Source organism: Phoca vitulina, unplaced genomic scaffold, assembly GCF_004348235.1.
Source record: "Phoca vitulina isolate PV1807 unplaced genomic scaffold, GSC_HSeal_1.0 scaffold26, whole genome shotgun sequence".
Lineage (NCBI taxonomy): Eukaryota > Metazoa > Chordata > Mammalia > Carnivora > Phocidae > Phoca > Phoca vitulina.
In genome coordinates, this window is record NW_022589729.1 from 9,316,130 (window position 1) to 9,338,361 (window position 22,232).

At 33.9% G+C, this 22,232-nt stretch overlaps 1 protein-coding gene across 1 annotated transcript in view; it reads left to right on the forward strand.

Moving 5' to 3' along the window:
• Positions 1 to 22,232, forward strand: part of USH2A (usherin) — a 682,897-nt gene that overhangs the window by 69,532 nt on the left and 591,133 nt on the right. The window contains exons 5-8 of the mRNA XM_032422367.1: positions 2,041 to 2,335; positions 3,290 to 3,474; positions 3,967 to 4,188; positions 5,325 to 5,418. Of these exons, the coding sequence (XP_032278258.1) occupies positions 2,041 to 2,335; positions 3,290 to 3,474; positions 3,967 to 4,188; positions 5,325 to 5,418 (796 nt within the window). The remainder of the gene's footprint in view (positions 1 to 2,040; positions 2,336 to 3,289; positions 3,475 to 3,966; positions 4,189 to 5,324; positions 5,419 to 22,232) is intronic.

Genomic DNA, 22,232 nt, shown 5'->3' on the forward strand with positions numbered 1-22,232 from the left:
ATTTGGGGTACATTGTTTTAAATGTTCTATATGAAGTAGTTTCTGATATGTAAGAAACTGCTCTATCTGCCTTTTAAAATTGCTTTGTTGAATTTGTAAGTACTGAGAATTTAGAACAATGAAAATGATTATTTTGATACATGGGAAAGTCTCAAGAGACTGAGCTATTAGACTTGGAGACAAGAAGAATGAGTATTTTTGTTATATATTTTTCTATTTCCAGTGAACAAAAATTATATAGACTTGGACTAGTGTTAATCAAGTATTTCCTCAACTTGAGAGTAGGTGGGGAATCTTTCCTAGGGTTTCTTAAAGACACATAGATTTTCATTCTCTTCAGAAAAGTTCAAGTGAAATTCTGCTTAGATGTCCTCTGAAGTTTCTTTCCCAAGTAATGATTTGATTGTGTAATAGTATATTGTTGTATGGATTTGTTGATGTGGTTTACTTCTATTAAGGATCAGAAAGAATGATGTTTATTCATATTTCTTAAAGGAAGATGCAGATTAGTGTGGTGAATTTCCAAATGACAGGAGTAGCTCTTGTCAATTTGAGGAGCCTTGCTCCTGAGGCGCTGCTATGGTCAGTGGTATGTCCATTAGAATTATAAACTTTCTTTACTAATTACTTTACTAATTAGTAATTACTAAATTTACTAATTAATTCAAGTAATGTAAGTAATTTAGTAATTACTAATTTACTAAACCTATTATTAGGGAGATTCCCTGCCAGCAGTCTCACTATCCTTTAAATCACCTCTGTCTAAAATTCTGTTGCAATAATTTGGGGGGGGTTGATGAGGTTTTTCCTGGGGGCCAAGATATCACTTTTAGTCCCATTCAAAACCTGGTTTTGTTACGGAACCTGGACTGGATCGCCCGATGGAAGAACCAAGCAGTGCCTAGAGATCTTGGAGGATAGGAGGTTTATTTAACACTGGCGGGCTCTGAGGAGAGTGGTGTCCAAAGGTCTGAGCCCTGAGCACAAACAAAGGGGGCAATTTATACACTTCTACTTCCACATACTTGGCACTAAGCACGTGCACGAAGTGGGGCAGGGAGAAGGACCCGGATTGGTGCACGCGGGAAGCGGGGCAGGGAGAAGAACCTGGAAGAGCCCCGGGGCAAGGACTGGGACTCTCTTGCTGGCTCAGTCGGCCATCCTAGGACACAGATTTTCCTCATCAGTATCAGTTGGAAAATATCAAAAAGATTTAAAGAAGAAGGTATGATTTCATGTGATTTAGTGAATGGGAAAAACCGCCGGACCCATCCGCCCCACTGGAATCTGAGAGAAGAAGCCTGGTCTCCCTAGTTAGACCTCGGTTACTGGTGTTGGCCTACCTGAGATGTCTGGAAAAGTATTATGGCAAAGAATGCCTATAAATAGAATGACTAATTCTGACCTAGAACAGGAATATTGCCCTTAATGGAAAAATTAAATATGTCTGCCTGGAATTGGCATTATTCTTTGGCTCTTGGCAGCTGCCAGGTGATCTGAAGCCGCTGAAGGACTTTAGGGGGCCCAGATCTGTACTGATGAGTCCCAGGAAACTACTGACAAATGGTCTTGGCCTCAGTCCCTTTACTTAAAACAACAGCAGATAAAATGGTACTTGTTTTTTATTTCTTTCCCATGGATGAATTGGAGACACTATCTATAACCCTTAGTATTTTCAGTTCACTTTCGGGGTAAGTCAGTTTAACAGCCTAAATGAATGTTACCTTTCTTTTTCATCACAAATAGGTACAATAAAACATTATGGTAGTTAAACAAATGTCTCAATAATCAGACAAGGGCTCGCCCATGCTTCTCAATGTAAAAATAAACGCTTAAGAACTTACTGTTTCTAATATCCATTTTATGAGTATGTTTGTTTGGCCAGGAATGAGTTTGATTTTATGTCATGTTTAGAAAATAATTAAAATTAAATGGAAAGTCATCAAAGCATTAAAATAGTGATATTCATTTGTAACAACCCTTGGAAGTTCTATTACTGCTGAGCTATTTGTCCTTATAGTCTGTTTCTTACACCAACAGGGAGATTCTGGAAGTTTTTTCTGGAGATCTGTTCAGATTGCATATCCAGTCACATTGCCGCTGCCCTGGCAGCCACCCTAGGGTCCATCCTTTGGGACAGCGGTACTGCATTCCTAATGACGCAGAAGATACCACCACTGATAGGGTGTTACGGCTGAATCCTGAAGCCCATCCTCTTTCTTTTGTCAATGATAATGATATTGGTACTTCCTGGGTTTCACAAGTGTTTACCAATATTACCCAGCTTCATCAAGGAGTGACTATTTCAATAGATTTGGAAAATGGACAGTATCAGGTAATTTGAAATAATGGGGTATATTAGTTTCCTGTAACTGCCACAACCAATCACCACTAATTTAATGGCTTAAAACAACAGAAATTTATTCGCTCACAGTTCTGAAGATCAGAAGTACAAAATGAAAGTATTGGCAAGGCTATTCTCCCTCCAGAGGCTCTAGTGCAGAATCCTTCCTTGCTTCTTCCAGGTTCTGGTGGCTCCTGGTGTTCCTTGGTTTATGGCTACATAACTCCCATCTCTGCTTCTGTTTGCAGGGACCTTCCTCCTTGTTTCTCTGTGTCAGTTCTTTTTCCTCGTTCTGTTGTAAGGCCCAGCCTTCATCCAGGATGATTTCATATTCAGATCCTTAACTCAATTACATCTGCAAATACCCTATTTCCAAAGGTCACATTCACAGGTACCAGGAGTTAGTACTTGAACGTACATATTTGGGGATGAAATTCAATCTACTACAAGGTGAATTAGGCGATTGAACATTACTTCACTAAAGTAGTGTATAATAATGTATGAAATAAAAATATCTAAAAGAAAATATGAAGGGCCTATTTTTTTAGATATTTGTATGAAATCATATGAGATATCAAAAATTAATTCTTTTTATTATTAAGTAGTACAGATTAATAAAAACTGAGGTGCTTATTCTAGCTAACTACTTAAGAAGAACATATATAACAATTATGTCATGGAAGTAAGGTTCTTTTTCCATGTCTTTATATCAAACTTAATATTAATTTGCACTTAATTTATAAAATCCTTGAGAAGGGATGGATATGCAATGGTAGAATGTGTTACTTTTACTATAGGGCTATGAAGTCTCTGGATGTCTGATAAATATTTGATAATTATCATTATGAGGAAGTAAGCTATTATATTTGAAACTAACAAGTCCCTGGTTTGATTTATACTGATGGGTCAAACTTTAAAGACAATGATTAACTTATCCATTTTCAGGTGTTTTATATTATCATTCAATTCCTTAGTCCACAACCAACAGCAATAAGGATTCAAAGGAAGAAGGAGGACAGCCTAGATTGGGAGGACTGGCAATTTTTTGCTAGAAATTGCAGAGCTTTTGGAATGGAAAATAATGGAAAATTGGAAAATCCTGATTCTGTCAACTGTCTTCAGCTTTCCACGTATGAATATTTAACAAATAATTATATTTGAAGGAGTTCATTTTAATAGACTAATGGGTTAATAATAAGCAACATGTAGACTAACTCATTAGGCTGGAAGAGACTTCCCTCCACCACCAACCTTCTTGAGGCAGATTCTTCTAAGACTCCCCCACAACTTGAGTTTAAAATTGCATTTAAAGTTCTTATAAAAGATTTGAGAGTATCTCTTGTTTATAGTCTCATTTGGGCTTTATAATCTGATTTTCAGATTGTTTTAGCAAGTTATCTATATTAATATAATTTTAGTATGCCCTCAAGGAAATGTTTTACTAAACTTTTCTATGATGCAATTATATTGTTTGCACATGAAATATCTGAGATATGTTTGTTTTCCCAGAATGGAGAATTTAAGCTGTTACTAATATTGGGTAGTAATGTCTCAAAGTTGTGACTCTGCTTTGTTAAAAATATGAATAGCTTTTCATGACTTCAGATTTCTTTCATCAACAGTTTTACTCCATATTCCCATGGTAACGTCACATTTAGCATCCTAACACCTGGACCAAATCATCGGCCTGGCTACAATGACTTTTATAACACCCCATCTCTTCAAGAGTTTGTAAAAGCCACACAAATAAGACTTCATTTTCAGGGACAGTACTATACAACTGAGACTCCTGTCAGCCTCAGGCACAGATACTATGCAGTCGACGAAATCACCATCACTGGGAGGTAACGTTCATTACCAAGCTTTGATTGCAGTGTCCTTTTCACTATGAGTTTTGTTTTCAATGAGATTTTTGCCATACTTATTTAAAAATACATTAAGATTTAGAGCAAGCCAGATTCCAAGTTTCACATTTTGAAATGGTTTCTTACTCTAAGATTTTTTGGAAAGATCTGTATGTAATTCTTTTCTGTATGTAAGACCACACTGTTATAGAATCAATTTTCAAATGTTAAAATTGGGTTTAGAAGGTATGATACCCTGAATCGGGCTTGGAAATAATTTACCAAATGTTTTGCTAGGTTTTTTCTGGAACATAATTTTCAAGTATTCTTGAAATCAGAGAGCAGGAACTAGATTTCAAGTTACAACTATACTACCAGCTAGTTTGTAAGTATGGGGCTTGGTCTCCCCGAGTTCACAATTCACAATTTTATGGGGGATATTTGTCTTCCTAGGAAGAAAAATCTAATATTCCCTAAATAATTTATAAACATCTGACTATAATTGAGAACACTGCTCACACAATATCAAAACATGGTTAGCTGGGGATATTCTCTGTTATGGAAATGGTACATATAGATTATATTTAGAATCAAGTTGTGCTAGAAGAGTGATATGCTCTGTAAATAAAGTACATCTTTAAAAACAGACCAGAATACCAAATAAGTATTGTTTGTTTAGTAATAGCGTAAGGTAAATAATAATACTATTAAATATTCACCATGTAATTTTGGGGAAAAAAAAACCCAAATAATTGAAATATGTTAATTTCATTCTGCAGTTTATTTTAAACTTTATAGTTTTAATTGTGTCTCTAACAGTTTCAGTAAATGCCTTTCCTGGCAAGTTTGCCACATAGTTGATATAAGTGGAAACAACCCTCGACTCCTTTCCCAGGGAGGCTTGAAAATTACCTTCTCAGAACAATGTGATTTGGATATTGATGACACTTTATCCAATACTTTAGGATTAATTAAAAACTTTCATGAACATCTATATGATAAACGAGAAACTGAATTTTGTGTTGATTAGCATACTTGACTTCCTTTTTGGATCCACCCAGTGGATATATTCACAGGCCCTTAAATATATTCATAGTTGAGTTGACTTAGGAGTTGTCTGATGTTCCTGTTCACAGATGTCAGTGCTATGGTCATGCTGATAAATGTGACACAACAAGCCAGCCCTATCGATGCCTCTGCTCTCTGGAAAGCTTCACCCAAGGACTTCATGTGAGTTCTCTGTTAGATGCATGAAAATCTTAAAAAAAAAAAAAAAAAAAAGTGGGGGAGGAGAGAGGGAGGTGGTGAAATGGTGAATATAAATTTTTTAAACTTAATTTTGGTCTACCTTCTGGGTATGAATAAAAATAAATAGATATGAGCCTGAAATATCAATTATTTCAGGAAATTTTTGGTAGAAAAAAGAAAAGCCATCAAAAAGATGAAAATGTCATTTTTAAAAATAAACTCTATCAGAAAAATAACACCTAAGATTGAAACTTGGGGTTTTATTTTACTTTTTTGTCTTTGTTTCATCAGCATTTTCATGTTTTATTAAACAATTTTTAAGGTGTCTGGATAGAATGGCACTAAAAATAAGGGTCTGAATCCAGCATCTAAAGAGTATTTATACAAAGGTGTCTATGCAGCATAAGAGTCTTTGCTCTTTTGATGCAGAGAGATCTTTATGAATTTGTGGCAATTAAGTTGAATTCATTGCTGATATCAGTAATTTTAATTAATTTGAAAATCTATAGTAAAATGACTCAGATTATGTTACTTTTGTTTGTCTATGGTGGTCAGGGGAAGTTTCATAGTTGAAGTAGAGATTTAGCCACATCTTTAAGAAAAAGGGGTAAATGGAAAAGAAATTGAGAGGTATTCATTTAGAAATATCCAGCATCAACATCAGTAACAGCTGATATGAAAGCAAGTACAGCAGCAGTAACAATCATACCAGTAATAAAAAATAAATAGTATGGAGTCTTTGGTAAGTGATATTTAAGGCAATTGATGTCAATTTGGAAAAAAAAAGTTAAAGCCCTACTTCATGGCATGTATAGAAGTAAGAAGGTGACTTAAAGACTTAAATGTAAAAATAATTGTAAATCTATTAAAGTAAGGATTAAAATAAAATTTCTAAATCTAAAGCTAGGGACTTTATAAGCAAAACAAATACAAATAGAAACAAAGAAACGTATCAGAGCCATGAAGAAAATTATTGACATATTTTGTCATATACATATTTAAAATTCTTTACAGTGTAAGGACTAATTAATTGGATGAACTTGATTGATTCATTCTTATTCAGCCATAGTTGTGTGTTTAATTTTTTCCCAACTTGATTGGTTCTTGATTTTAAATTTAAAGTGATACTTATTATATTTTTTCTGGTGTTTTCTTCTTTTGATTCTTTGAGACTCATATTTCTCTTTCCTTGCAATCAGTGATTTCTTTTATTAACCTCACAATGTAGCACAGTCTCATAGATTCCTACTTGACTTGTCTCCTAAGCCTTGCCCTGTATGTGTGTTTAATTAGTCACTTCACTTTTCTCTGTCGCTTTTTTTAAAGATATCATGGAACATCTTGTTTTTAAAAAACCATCTATCAAGATTTTAGGAACTCCATTTCTGTCTTCTGAGATTCTTAATCTGATCTAATTTGTTTCCAGTGACAACATTAGTGCATATAGTTCAGTAGCAAGAATATTATCTACAATGCAGACTTCCTCTAGCACATTTAGGATGTAGTCCTGGCCCTCAGTTTCAACTCAGTCTTTGATTTGGTTACAGCTTTCTTTCTTTCTATGTGCTCAAGCCAAAACTTTTATGTTCTAATTCAGATGTTCCTTTGAACTTACTCTCCAGATCATTGCTTTATATTGCTGATCTTTTAATTTATACGTTTAGTCTTCATCACTGGTTGATAATTGCTTTGAAGGGAGGAATCTTTTACATTTTTTTGGATTTCTAACATCGAGAGGCTTTGAATTTGGTCTGATTAAAGTATCATGAGAAAAAAAATCTTTTTAAAAAGCATTGATTTTAGTATGTTTGATTGTGTGGCTTATCATATTGTCCCAGAAAGGAAATTAATTGGATGAACTTGATTGATTCACTCTTTATTCAGCCATAATTGTGTGTTTAAGTTTTTGCCAGTTTGATTTGTTCTTGATTTTAAAGTTAAAGTGACATTTTATTTTATTTTTCCTAGTGTCTTCTCCTTTTGATTCTTTAAAATAGACACTTCCCTTTTCCTTGCAATCAGTAATATCTTTTATTAACCTCACCCCTCCTCCCCAAACTCACCAAGAGCTCAGTTAAAAAACACTCTGGGATGAATTTAGTAAGGCACCTTGATCTGAATCTATACGGTATATGCAAATTAAGGACTGGGTGATGCTTTCATATGATATATTGTTTCCTGAGCTTCTCTGGCTTTATTTTGACTAGTTAGTTCTCATCCCCTCAAACCCTACACCCATCTCCCTTTTCCTTTTGATATCCCATCCCATTTTTTCCTCTTTCTCTCTCTCTAATTGCTCACAGTTGAGTGATTGATATTTTATGATTCTTGGATGATTTCATGCTTCCCCTTAAAAATAGAGCCATTAAATGAATCAAGGCTCATGATTGGTTTCAGAAGTCAAGTTGGGATTTTCAGGCTTGGTCTCAGGTGGTGACTGTTGGATTATGAACTAGCAAAATAATTAACTATAATTTAGGTTGAGAATACATTTTAATGCTTCTTATTTAGACATTAAGCGTCTTTTAGAAACAAAGGTAAAAAGTTGACTTTTTTGTTATTTTCTTCCTTGACATATTTTGATAATTTATGAATTTAGCCATAAATAAAAAAGCAACAAATATCATTCACTTAGCAAAGTTTGGCAAGTGTAGTTGAAGGGAAAAAGTCAATAGACTGTTGAATGATTTCTCAGTCCTATGATATTTCCAATAATGTGTTGAAAATGAGAAATGATTTTATAAAGCATTCATAAGTATGACATTCTCTTATTGTTATTATTCAAAGTATTTTAATACATGTGGGACTTACATATCTGAAAAATGTATCTTATAATAATTTGAAAATATACTTATTCAAATTCTTTTCACATTGTTCTACTTTTTAAAATAATAAGTTTGAATATAAGCCACCCATTTTCTATTGGAACCAATGTTCTTTTTAAAGATCTGGACATAATCCAAAAAGAATGTCTTCAATTTCACAGTATTATGCTAACCATTAATAATATTACTCAATAAACAGGGCTTTTGTGAATTGCATTACAGCCATTTGGCAAACAGATGAAAACGTAAGCCTTGAGAATATGCCAGTTCTTGGCAATTGGCAGTTCTATAAGAAAGTGTTCTTAGCGGAAGTGAAAATGAATGAAGTTGGGAGAAAGGAATAGAATGGTAAATTCAGAAGCAAGTTCTGATACATAGCCATTCCAGGGAATTTTCTACATAAAGCATTCTTTAGTTTATAAAGTTGCTGTCACAAACTGGTGGTCCACAGGTGGGAACAGTGTTTAAATAGTTTGTTATTCAGTTTCCAAAAAAAAAAAATTTCCCTTCGCCTCCTCCTCCTATTCCTCCCTCCTCCTCCTGCATCTCTGGCTTATATTAATCAGAAAACAATCCAACACTATGCCTACGTTTCCCCATGACAGCCTAACGCAAGGTAACAATTACCCTCTTTGGAGCAGTATCACTCTTTGGTTTGCTACCATATTCACTACTATCTGTAGTCTTATATCTGGGTGACCTCACTTATGTTAATACCTGGCCCTCTTAATAGATTAAGACTTACACTAAGAGCTAGAATACATGATTAATTATTCTGGGAATAGCAAGACTGACTAATTCATAACTCCATTGGTATATCCTATTCCTTTTATCCAGTCATAAAATTAAAAACAAACAAAACAAAAACCCTTAAGAAAGACTTACTGAAGACCCCACTGATCCTGAGTTACACCTCAAGCCACACTTACTTTTTTCTTAAATATTTCATTGTATTTTGTGATACCTAAAACATCTACCTTGGAGAGGCTCAGTGATTCTCCTCAGTGCTACTGCATAGGAACTCTGACATATTTTGGTATTGTATTGGCAGTTGTAAGTATGTACACACCATATTAATGTATGGTGCATACCATAAATGATAATTGCATATTTCATTAATAGAGAATAATTTTAGAGTATTTGTGACATTTCTTCTCTAGAAATGACTGAAACCGTGAATAATTTACTGGTTCCACTTTAGGATTCATCGAGAGCAAAACAAATCCCAAAAGACTATATGCTGTTCAGTAACTTTCAAGCAGAATTGAATGTTTCAAAGCAGAATTCAGGATTACATGGCATTTCACTCTTTGTGAATCATTTGATAAGAAACACATATATTCTTTAAATAATTAATTTTTGGATAACAGATAATCACTGTTACTTGTATACATGTATTTTAAAATTTAAGTGAATTTTTTATTTTGAGATAATTGTAAATTCATGTACAGTTGTATGAAATAATACAGATTTCTTGTACCCTTTTCTCAATTTGAACCATGATAATGTCTTGCAAAACTAGTGATTTTTCTTTTTAAGCAACTTTCCTGAAATGATTTGCATACAATAAAATGTACCCATTTAAAAATGTATAGTTTGATGAGTATTAGCAAATATATACTCTTGTGTGATCATCTCTATATTCAGGATTGGAATATTTTTGTCTCCAAATATTCTCTTGTACTCCTCTGCAGTCAATGCCTCCTCCCCAAACTTCAATCCCAGGAAACCACCAATCTGCCTTCTGTCACTATAGATTTGTTTTGCCTGTTCTAAAATTTTATATCATGGAGTTATACAACATGCATTCTTTGGTACATAGGTTTCTAAAACTCCTCCCCTCCCCACTGCTAGTCCCCTCGCCTTTTTTTTTTTTTTTTAAATAATTTCCTAACTACTTGTGCTATTAGCTTTATTGTAATAATGTATCTCTGGTTCACCTGCTCAAGAATTCCATTATAACTATCAAAAAGTATGCTTCAAGTCTTAGATACAGAATACAACCTAGGAATTGGAGGCTTAGGTGTGTATATTATACGTCAACTAACATGGTTGCATAGTTACAGTATACCCATTACTCCTCCTCTTCTCTTTACCTATTCTAAGAATTCAAGTGTTGATAGAACCTAGCTTTAAGGAATGTGTTATCAGTTGAAACCTGCATCTTTATGATTTTTCATTTTCATTTTCCTTTAATTTCCATAATCCTTTAGTTATGTTCATCTTTCAGGGGCTCTTGGCTAAGAGTGATGCAATCACCAGTCCCTCCGCCAAACACCGGCACTTTGTTGGCTACTTAGCTATTCTTTCATCATTTTGTGACATCATTACCTGAAAGGGTGGCCAAGTGTTCACAGAGCAATTTATTAGTAACCATGAATACTTCTCTTATTCTTTGGCTCTGATTTGTGACCCTTTTATAGCATTAATCATGGCTTTTATGAATTAACTACAATCAAGCTATCAGTATGCATTTTTGTTAGTATTATAAATAACAGAGCCAGCTTAAAACATTTTATATAATAGGCCCTTCTACCATTCAATAATTTGAATGGTGCCAACATCACACTCTACAATGCTTATTATGTAAATTAATATTTCCTGTTATTTTAGAAAGTGTGTTCCTTTAGAGCACTACAGTCCAAAAGTATGAGTCATCATGACTAACTTGAGTCATATTTTTATTACACATCAAGCTTTGCCAGTAATGTTTTTTGTTTGCTCACAGAAAGATCTTACTCTAAATATATTTCACTTTATACTCTAATCTTGTAAATGCTAATGAATTAATTTTTTTATGTAACTAGCATTCAGACAGTTCATATTATAGAATCTATTTTAGATGTACATTTAGTGAGTCAAGGTCTAGAATTTCATTTCCTCTCTGGCACATGGTGATATTATTATTATTAATCCTTGCACTAGTTATTCCATGTTCATAGACAGGAGGACTCCATATTGTCAAGATGTCTGTTCTTCCTACATTTATCTATAGCTTCAATGTAATCCTAATCAAAATCATAGAAAGTTATTTTGTGGATATCCACACATTATTTCTTTTTTTTTTATTAAGTTCAATTAGCCAACATATAGTACATCATTAGTTTTTGATGTAGTGTTCAGTGATTCATTAGTTGTGTATAGCACCCAGTGCTCATCATGTCATGTGCCCTCCTTAATACCCATCACCTGGTTACCCCTTCCCTCCACCCCCCTCCCTTCTGTAACCCTCAGTTTGTTTTCCGGAGTCCAGAGTCTCTCATGGTTTGTCTCCCTCTCTGATTTCTTCCCATTCAGTTTTCCCTCTCTTCCCCTATGGTCCTCTGCACTATTCCTTATATTCCACATATGAGTGAAACCATATGACAATTGTCTTTCTCTGCTTGACTTATTTCACTTAGCATAATCCCCTCCAGTTCCATCCATGTCAGTGCAAATGGTAGGAATTCATCCTTTCTGATGGCTGAGTAATATCCCATTATATATATGAACCATATCTTCTATATCCATTCATCTGTTGAAGGACATCTCAGCTCCTTCCACAGTTTGGCTATTCTGGACATTGCTGCTATGAACATTGGGGTGCATGTGCCCCTTCTTTTCACTACATCTGTATCTTTGGGGTAAAAACCCGGTAGTGCAATTGTTGGGTTGTAGGATAGCTCTATTTTTAATGTCTTGAGGAACCTCTGTATTACTGTTTTCCAAAGTGGCTATACCAGTTTGCATTCCCACCAACAGTGTAGGAGGGTTCCCGTTTATCCATATCATCACCAACATTTGTTGTTCCCTGTCTTGTTAAGTTTTGCTGTTCTGACTGGTGTAAGCTGATATCTCATTGTGGTTTTGATTTGTATTTCCCTGATGGCTAGTGATGTGGGGCATTTTTTTATGTGTCTGTTGGCCATTTGTATGTCTTCTTTGGAGAAGTGTCTGTTCATGTCTTCTGCACATGTGAGAGGTACAAGACACAGAATAGCTAAGACAATAAATATTGAAAGACAAAGTCAGACTCCTGACACTACCTGACCTCAAGACTTATCATTAAAGTTACAGTAATTAAAACAATATGGTCTTGGCAAAAATAAACAATAGATCAGTGAAATGGAATAGAAATAGACCCACATAAATATAGTAAACAGTAATGTAAAAACTGTCACTTTGGATATTAATAATCTGTCAATTTAGGTTTATCAGTTTATAACAATATACTACTCTGATGCCAGATGTTGAAAGTTGGGGATTCTGTGAATAGGTTGGGGCAGGAGGTATATGGGAACTCTGTATTGGTCTCTCAATTTTTCTGTCAACTTGAAAATGCTTTTAAAATTATAGTCTGGGTGATGGACATTGGGAAGGGTATGTGTTGTGGTGAGCGCTGTGTATTGTGTAAGACTGATGAATCACAGACCTGTACCCCTGAAATGAATAATACATTATATGTTAATAATAAAGAAAATAAAAATAAATTATTCTCTATTGAAAAAGTAGCATTTAAGATAGTGATGATTGCATTTAAAGAGACCAAAGTTCTTGAATTATTCTTTTTTTAGATTTATTTACTTATTTTAGAGAGAGAGAGAGCACAAGTTGGGGGAAGGGTAGAGGCAGAGGGAGAGAGAATCCTCAAGCAGACTCCCTGCTGAGCATGGAGACTGATGTGAGGCTCAAGGTGGGGCTCTATTCCAGAACCCTGAGATTATGACCTGAGCCCAAATCAAGAGATGGCTGCTTAACTGACTGAGCCACCCAGGTGCCCCAAAAGTCCTTGAGTTATTCTCGAAGAGTGTGGAATATTTTCAAATTTTAACTTAAGCAACATTTTTATTTAAGAATAACACAGCAAAAGAGAAGAAATGTAGTTTATAACTTCCCCAAAATATAGAGAATAAAAAGGAAACATCTTTCTTTTTCCAAATAAGGCAAAAAAGGAGAGGGAAATAAAAAGTAAAATATATAGAAAATATAAAGTCCAAATATATCAATAATCATAACAAATACAAATGTGTTAAACTTGTCAGGAGTGCTGTCATACACACAAAAAATATAATATCCACTGTTGTCTGAGCATTAATGTGAGAGAGTACCTTAGGCACAAATTTTAAGAAGGCACTAAAAAACTTATGCATCAAGATAAATAATATTTTAATATAATACTTAAAAAAGGCAAAATGATAGTAAAATCTATGAGGAAAAATATATAAACATTTCAAATAAAAATAAGATGTTGTTTGTTTTGTAACTCTTGGTTACTAAGCAATGAGAACTGTTTCCAGTCAGCCATAGTTCCTTCCTAACAGTTCTGTAAGGCTACCCTGTATCTGCCTCATATGGAGGTTGGCAGTGGTTTGGAAACAGATTCAAGATGATGAGTTATATATAGCTATACTTTTTGATTATAGAGTGTTTATTAACTTTCTCCACTTGGGTCCTAATACAGGGGGATATTTTATAAATGTATATAGGGGTACATATTTTTATTTGGCCTCAGGTTCCAATATGGTTCAGATGGCACTGATGTTGAGATGGTAAGACATATACCTAAAACACAAGCACACATGAAGTTTTAAAATTTAAAAGCTGCTTAAGCTATATAATATTAGGTAAAATAGATTTTAAGCAAAAATTTTATTAGAGATAAGGTGCTTTATTACATAATGGTAAATGATATAATTCTAAACTTACATGCATTTTATAACATAGATCCAAAACTATATAGCAAAATTTGACAGAACTGGAAGGGGAAATTGACAAATCCAACATCAATGTAAGAGACTTTAATATATCTCATTTGGTAATTAATCAAACAGGCAGTTAAAAATCCTTAATAATTGAGAATTGAACTAATTTGAAGCTTGGTATAATAGATTTCTGTATCCAACAATGAAAAAATGCACATTCATGTCAAGATCACATGGAAAATTTATGAACATTGATCATATACTAATTGATAACAATAGTCTCAACGAATTATATAGAATTTGTAATCACAACACATTGTACATATTAAGTAAATAGTTCTAAGTAAATGAATGCATACAGTCATTTCACTATTATACAAATGAGTTAAGAAAAGTAGAAATAGATGGAAAAAACCCCAACTAAAATTATGAACCTTTTATTAATCCAACAAAATTTTATTGAGTAGTCATTTCCTAAGCAGTAGGTTTACATCTCTGGGCAAAATACAATTCCTCTTCTTGAAGAGTTGACATTCTGTCAGGAGTTGGTGGTGGGGGTGGGGGGGGAAAGAAGTAAAATAAGCAAGTTAAATATATAGTATGCTAGGGTTTTATCTGAAGGCATAGTGCTTTATTTTGAACTGTGTCAGTAGAATAAATTGTGGAGGCCAGGATGCAAAATCAAACAAGGAGAGTACAATTAAGATCACTCTCCCATGTAAACAAAGCCAAAGATTTTAAAATGATGAAACAAATCTAGCTTTTTATAAAAACAATAATATATAGTAGACATATTGGGTTTCTCCCAGGAATGCAAGTGAAATTTAATATTAATAAAACTATTAATGTAATTCACCAAGAAAGGAAAAACATGATCATTTCAATAGAATTGGAAAAAAGCACACATCTAGACAAGTGTTTTTAGAACACTCTCCATTGAAGAAGATCCTCTTAACCTGATAAAGAACACCTGCAGTTTTCTGGTATGAACAGTGCATATAATGGGAAATCCATTAAAGTATTCCCTTCAAAATCAGGAATAAGACAAGGATGTCTATTATTTTGTACTTTATTGGAGGATCTAGCCAACTCAATATGATAAGAAAAAGAAATAAACTCTTAAAAATTAGAAAGAAAGAACTGAGCTGCCAATATCTGAAGATAATTTAACCAGAAAATGCAAAAAAATTCCACAAATTATTAAATATTAAGGAGAATTCAGTAAAGTGGCTAAATATAGGATAGAAACATGAAAATAATCGTCTTTTATATGCCAAAATTACAAACAGGAAACTTAATTTAAAAATAATTCTCCACAGGGGCACCTGGGTGGCTCAGTCGTTAAGCGTCTGCCTTTGGCTCAGGTCATGATCCCAGGGTCCTGGGATCGAGCCCCGCATCTGGCCCCCTGCTCAGCGGGAAGCCTGCTTCTCCCTCTCCCACTCCCCCTGCTTGTGTTCCCTCTCTCGCTGTGTCTCTCTCTGTCAAATAAATAAAATCTTTAAAAAAAAAATTTTTTTCCACAGAAAATATAGTATGTCTTTACAACTTCTGAATACAAGAAGCATAACTATAAAGGAAGAAACTAATAAATGTGGCTACATTATAATTAGAAGCTTCTTCATCAAAAGCTACCATTTAAAAAAAAAAAGAAAAGCTACAGATTAGCAGATTATATTAGCAACACAACACATATAACAGACAAAAGGAACTTTTAAAACAGACTAATTGAAAAACAGACCAAGAAAATTGAACCAGGTAATTTGCAGAAGAGGCTAGAAATGACAACTCAAAGGATCAATATACATACATATGAAAACATCTGCAATTTTACTGGTTATCAGTAATCATAACCATGAGATAATATTTTATTTTCATGAGGTTGGTAAAGATTCAAAAAATCTGAAAATTTCAGTTGCTGACAAGGGTGTAGATTACTGACAACTCATCCATACTGACGGGAAGGTGCCACCACTATGGGAAAACAATTTGCAAATATTTAAATGGGTACTTATAGCAGTCAGTCTGAATGAATATAGCTATTACATCAACGTGACTAGACTCTCAAACAATTGAATACAAAAACTTGTAGAATAAAATATGGAGTAAACCATTATGTAAAATTTAAAACACACAAAACAATACTGTTACTAAGTAATACAAAAATATAAAGTGTAAGTATGAAGAAAAGCATGTGAGTGAATATTACTAAGTTCAGGTGTTACTGGTAGAGTGGAACGTATATTGTGTTTTGTTTTTTAAGTCAGATGGTGAATAAAAGAACACAGTTGTTTGCTTTCTTATTATTTATAAATTTTTCAGTCCTAAATATTTTAATATAATTTTCCTAAAATATTATAATAGGATTTATTAATCTATCAGGAACATATCATCTATGTTAAGTATTCATGCTACTGCTAAAAACAGAGGGGAGGTGACTCTGCAGCATGGAATGACTGTAACAAAATTCATGATTACTGTGTACCTTTATAGTTCTAATGTGAAGATTGATCATTTGCTAGCTTCATTCAACAAATATTTATGAAATGCTTTCTATGTGTAGAACATTATGCTACGATAAAGCCATAACATCTTGATTACAGATGCAAGTATTTGAAAATATTGAAGGACTTTCATTTGTGAAAGTCAAAAAAGATTTCCTGGCAGACACTAATTACTATAATGAATGGAGATGACTTTAGTGCTAACAAATTATTCAGACCAACAATTTGTAATTAATAGATAATATAAACATCAGTGACATTTTAAATCTTAAAAGAAAAATTTAAATGTAGCTATACTAATGAAAGGATTTTTAAAATTTACTAATCTGGTACTCAACCCTAACATTAGATAAAATTTCCAATATAAAATATTTTCCTATCCACATAGTAACTCAGATGCATTTTTGTGTCTACTCATTAAGTGTAGAGAAACCCTAAAAACTAAAAGACATAATGGTGGGGTGCCTGGGTGGCCCAGGTGGTTAAGCATCCTGACTCTTGGTTTCAGCTCCGGTCATGATTTCCAGGTCATGAGATCAAGCCCGGCGTTGGGCTCGCCCACAGTGAGGAATCTGCTTCAGATTCTTTCTCCCTCTCCTTCCTGTTCTCCCCTTCCCTGCCTACACATGTGCTCTCTTTCTCTCTCTAAAATAAATAAATAAATAAAATCTTTAAGAAGTAATGTATTTTACTTCTTAAAATATGAATCTGTATTTTGAAGAGGTACATGTAAAGAACATTTTAATATGATGACCCCATTTTCTCTTCATTGACTTCCTTTGTAAAATAGTGCAGGTTATCCTATACAAATATGTTCTCTATTCCAGGCCACATTTTCTGGCATATCAGGGGTAAATTATTATGGTTTCCTTTCAATAGAATTGTCTTGGCTTGGCCATTATCTACAAACTGGAAGAAACCATAAAGTCCTCCTTCTGGACTTTTGGGAGAAAAGTGTCTCATCTGCTCATATGTGTCTTTTCTATTTAGTGCCATGACAAGTTCCACAATTAAAGAGAAAGAGGCAATAAAGAAGGGCAGGCAGGCCAAGGGAGAAATCAAATACTAAACAATGACCAGTATTCAAAATTAATACGATGGCAGTGCCGGTCGTACAAATCTCATTCAACAGCTATACATTGTTAGATTGTCTGCATTCACAGTCAGAAGTTCCCTCCTTACACGTTTATTGACTATCAGTTATATGTCTTTTTAAAGATATTATTTATTTTAGAGTGAGAGCAAGAGAGAGAGAGAGAGACGGAGCACAAGTGGGGAGAAGAGCAAAGAGGGAGAGAGAGGGAGGACTCTGCACTCAGAATGGAGCCCCATGTGGGGCTTGATCTCACGGCCCTGAGATCATGACCTGAGCTGAAACCAAGAGTCAGACACCTAACCAACTGAGCCACCCAGGCCCCCCCATCAGTTATATTTTTATACAGACTGTATGTAGAACTGAAGCAGTTTTCCAAATGATTCTGCTTATTGTCTCTATTTTTTTAAAAAGATTTTATTTATTTATTTGAGAGGTGGGTTGGAGACCACAGAGGGAGAGTGAGAGGGAAAAGCAGACTCCTTGCAGAGCAGAGAGCCTGACGTGGGACTCGATCCCAGGACCCTGAGATCATGACCTGAGCTGAAGGCAGATGCTTAACCAAATGAGCCACCCAGGCGCCCCCTACAGTCTGTATTTTTACAAATGTTGATTTTGTTTCCCATGTTATCGAAATTTGTTTTATTGGATGATTTTCTAATGCTCCATTGAAATTTGCCTTCAGAGGTACAGACAAGGCATTGCATAAATTAGAAAGTTTCTAAAAGTAGCCAACATGTATTAATGGTTGAATTGTCAGGCTATGTATGTTAAGTGTTCATGATCATTGTATTACCACAAATGTCTGATCAGTCTTGTCCAATAGTATTAGTATTTAATTTATGCTATTAATTTCAGCACCTAGAGAGCAGCTAAGTACATATTTTCTGTGGGCACTTTAATTATATGAGAATTTCTAACCAGGGGTACTGAGGAAAGAATTGAAGGATAAATACATGAAGATTTCTGTCTTCTCAATGGCAAGGCATGGTAATTGTTTGGGGTTTGCTAACTGAGATTACATAATAATCTATAGGTAAAAATATGCTGGAAAATATTGCATTTATCTTTAAACCTTTAATGTTACTATTCAAATAAATACTAGAAACATTAAAATACAGTCCTTGAACATGTCATAAATGTAAACAATCTATTAGATCATTCATTCATTCATTCATAAAACATATTGATCACCTATCATGTGCAAAGCACTGAGCCACTTTCTGTCTAGATTCTCTATGCAGTTGGAAGTTTCATCTGTGCTTTCACACACCCCCACCCGCCCAGTCTATCATTGATAAGAAATTTGCAAGTTTGTCTAATCATACCTTTGTGATTGGAGCACTAGAGCTGCATAGGGAAACTTCTATTGGAAAAAGTAGTTATAAGAGTACACTGAAGTTTTTATGTTTATAAAGATGATTTCTCTATCTAGTAGACAAAAGAAATTATCCTGAAACTACATCATTTGAATTACAATTGAACTGCTACATCCAAAGGAAAGAGGAAGCTGTGAATAGAGCTGGAGGACAATTATTATTATTAGAGATTTAGGCTCTTAAAATTTCCAACATACTGATCTGATGAGAAAGGGGTAATTTACAGACTTTCAGAAGATCTCTAATTCATTTACACCATTTGGGAATAGTTGAACAAATTGCCTCTTTTAGCTCAGTAAGTAGTACCATACTGACTTCTAAAAAGTGAGCATTTTATAATTTTTCACTTTGGAACAGATTGCCTTCCTCCCCTTCCCACACAGGCAGGGGCTGCCTACATACCTCTGATTTTTCCAGCTGTGGGGGGTAGCGGGGGACAGTCTCCAACCTTGGGTTTCCAGGACTCTGTCATTCCAGTTTAGGCTCTGAGCAGAAGGAGGTTATTATGGACAGTTAGCTATAATGGATGCACTCAACACCTCTCTCCCTGGAGAGCATTTTCTATCCCTGGAGCCAGCATAACATGGTGATTAGGAGTGAGAGTTCTAAAGGAGAACAAAGAGGATATTATACATACAAATACACACATACATATATATATATTTATATATATATATAATATATATTTTTTATATATATGTAAATTGAGTGCCTAGTATGTTTGAGGGCTTCTAGGCACTAGGAATATTTTAATGAATAAAATGCAGCAAGCATTGCTATCCTTATGAATTTTTACATTCTATTTTATACTAATTGTCATTCTAGTAGGTGACTTCAGAGAATTGTTGTTTTTTTTTTTCCTATTCCTCAGTTTTCCCATCTGTAAAATGGAGGTAATAACAACTCATACTTTATAGGTTATTGGAGAGATTTAGTCAGCTGGTAAATATGAATAACTTAGGACTGACACCATAACATATTGGCTATTCTTATTGCATGAAAAGCATTGCCTAGATAAAGACATTTGTGGGAATTTTACTATTGAGGGTAGAAAAGGAAATAATTTTCTTTCACTTTGGTTTTTTTGCTAGAACCAGGAATGAAGGAAATGAATTCACTAATAGAAATGAGCTCTTGTTGTATCACCCATTCATTGGTTTATTCACTCATTTATACATTCATTTGTTCATTCTCTTACTCAATAAACATTTATTGAGCAATTACAATGTTTCAAGCATTATGCTGTGGTTGATTACATCAATAAAATCTAGTTTCTGATTGAAGAATCTTAGAGTCAAATAAGGACAACAGATAAGTAAATGGATTATTAAAATAGTCCATGATAATTGCAGTGATTTAAAAAGTATAGACAATATGCTATTTTCTCTATAAATGTTTAATAAAATAAGGCAGCACCCGTAGTTGTCCTTTGTGCCCCTAAAATTTTAGTCTGTATGTTATGTACTAGACTTAAGGAAAAATAAATATTTTATTGTTTACCTTTACTGGGGAATTAACTACTTCTTACAGATTTTCCAGATATAACTTTTTATTTTTAATTTAAAAGTTTTTAAAGTTTTTTATTTATTTAAGTAATCTCTACACCCAACGTGAGGCTTGAACTCATAACCTGGAAATCAAGAATTGCATGCTCTTCTGAGTGAGCCAGCCAGGCACCCCTCCAGATGTGATTTTTAAAATGAACATTTAAGAAACCATTCAATACATTTTCTGAAATAATTCAAAAGCAGATAGTTCACTTCTCTGTTTTCTTAATCTGTGAATTTTGAAGACAAGCTGTTTTCTTGATGATTCATGGTCATTTTTCTGAACTTGAGTTTTCAAAGGGCATTGAGTCTTTTAAGTATGTTGAGCAGTTCTGTAACTTTCAGGGAGATTCTCCACCCGCCCCCAACCCCTGCACCCCTCCCACCAGCCCTCCCAGGGATTTGATGTATCTTTGGCTAAGAAGACATTTTCTTCTTTCTTCCTTCAAAGATACATAATGGTCATTAAAGACTGTTGGATAAGTGACTGAATAAATATAAAGTTCATATTTTCTCTGTAAAGTTGAAGGTATTCATAAATAATGGATCAAAAGTAAGAGTGATGGGTGTGAGTTGGTACAAATGCTTTTGGACCTGTGGATTATTTTTTGGAATATTGTCATTGCTAGTGTATAATGGTAACAAAAGAATACTATTCCAGTTTAATGATCCAAAAGACAGAAATACCATTGTGTATTATTACAGTATAATGCAATAAAATAGATTTTTATTTGTGTCTTCTAGATTCACTGATTGTTCTATGACTATCCTACCTGAATATGTCTAAGTGTTTGGCTGCAACTTCATGGGGTTGATTAGTAGCCCTTAAGAAGCTATCAAAATGAAAACAATTAAATGAATCAGTAATAAAGGTCCTCAACCCTGATATACCAATTGTTTAATCTTATAATCTGAGCATCCAGGGACTTATCACAGGGAATCCAGTTGTTAGAGAAGAAACCATAATTGAAAGTGACAAATGATCAACTGGAGATTGGGAAAACATTAAATAGAAAACCATCTGGTTCAGAAACTGCATAAAATATACACAAATGTTCCTAAGTTTTAAATAAAACTTTAAAAGTCATTGATAGAAAAGATAGGAAAAAATTGGGAGATTTCAAAAATTTACTCATGAGGCTCATCATTTACTCAAACGTTACTCTATTTTGTCATGGTTCTCTGGGTTATCTGGAAGGAATTGTAAAGAGACACAATTATGAAACCAAAAATTTAAATTTCATGAAATTTTATAATCAAAGAATAGACTACAAAGTATTGCTTGTCTTTTATCTCTTTGTAAACCACACAAAATGATAGTAACACAGCATCGTCCTTAAGACCAAAGGCTGATGTGTCAGTGTGTCATTTAGTTCTGTATCTTTTAAATCAAATTTTACAACAGAAATTTCAACTGTCATCTCTCAAAATCCTTATTAATCTCATTGTTTGGAAACATTTATATCGGTAAAAAATTCATACTGTTTGCTGGTAATTCATAAACTCAGCCTACATTGTACTTGAAAAGATAATCATTTTCTCTGTAGTATCTTGCTGATCTGTGTATAATTTAAAACTGGAACATTTTAATTTTCTTAGCTTTTCTTTGTGAAGTGTTACATGCAAATTATGTATAATTTGCTTGTAACTATCCATGCAGTTGTATTTTATTTGCCCTCCATTTTTTAATGCATTAGTAATAAATGCATCCTGTGGAAAAAATAAACTTATAAAAAGTAAAGTCATCTGTAACTTCACCACCCATAG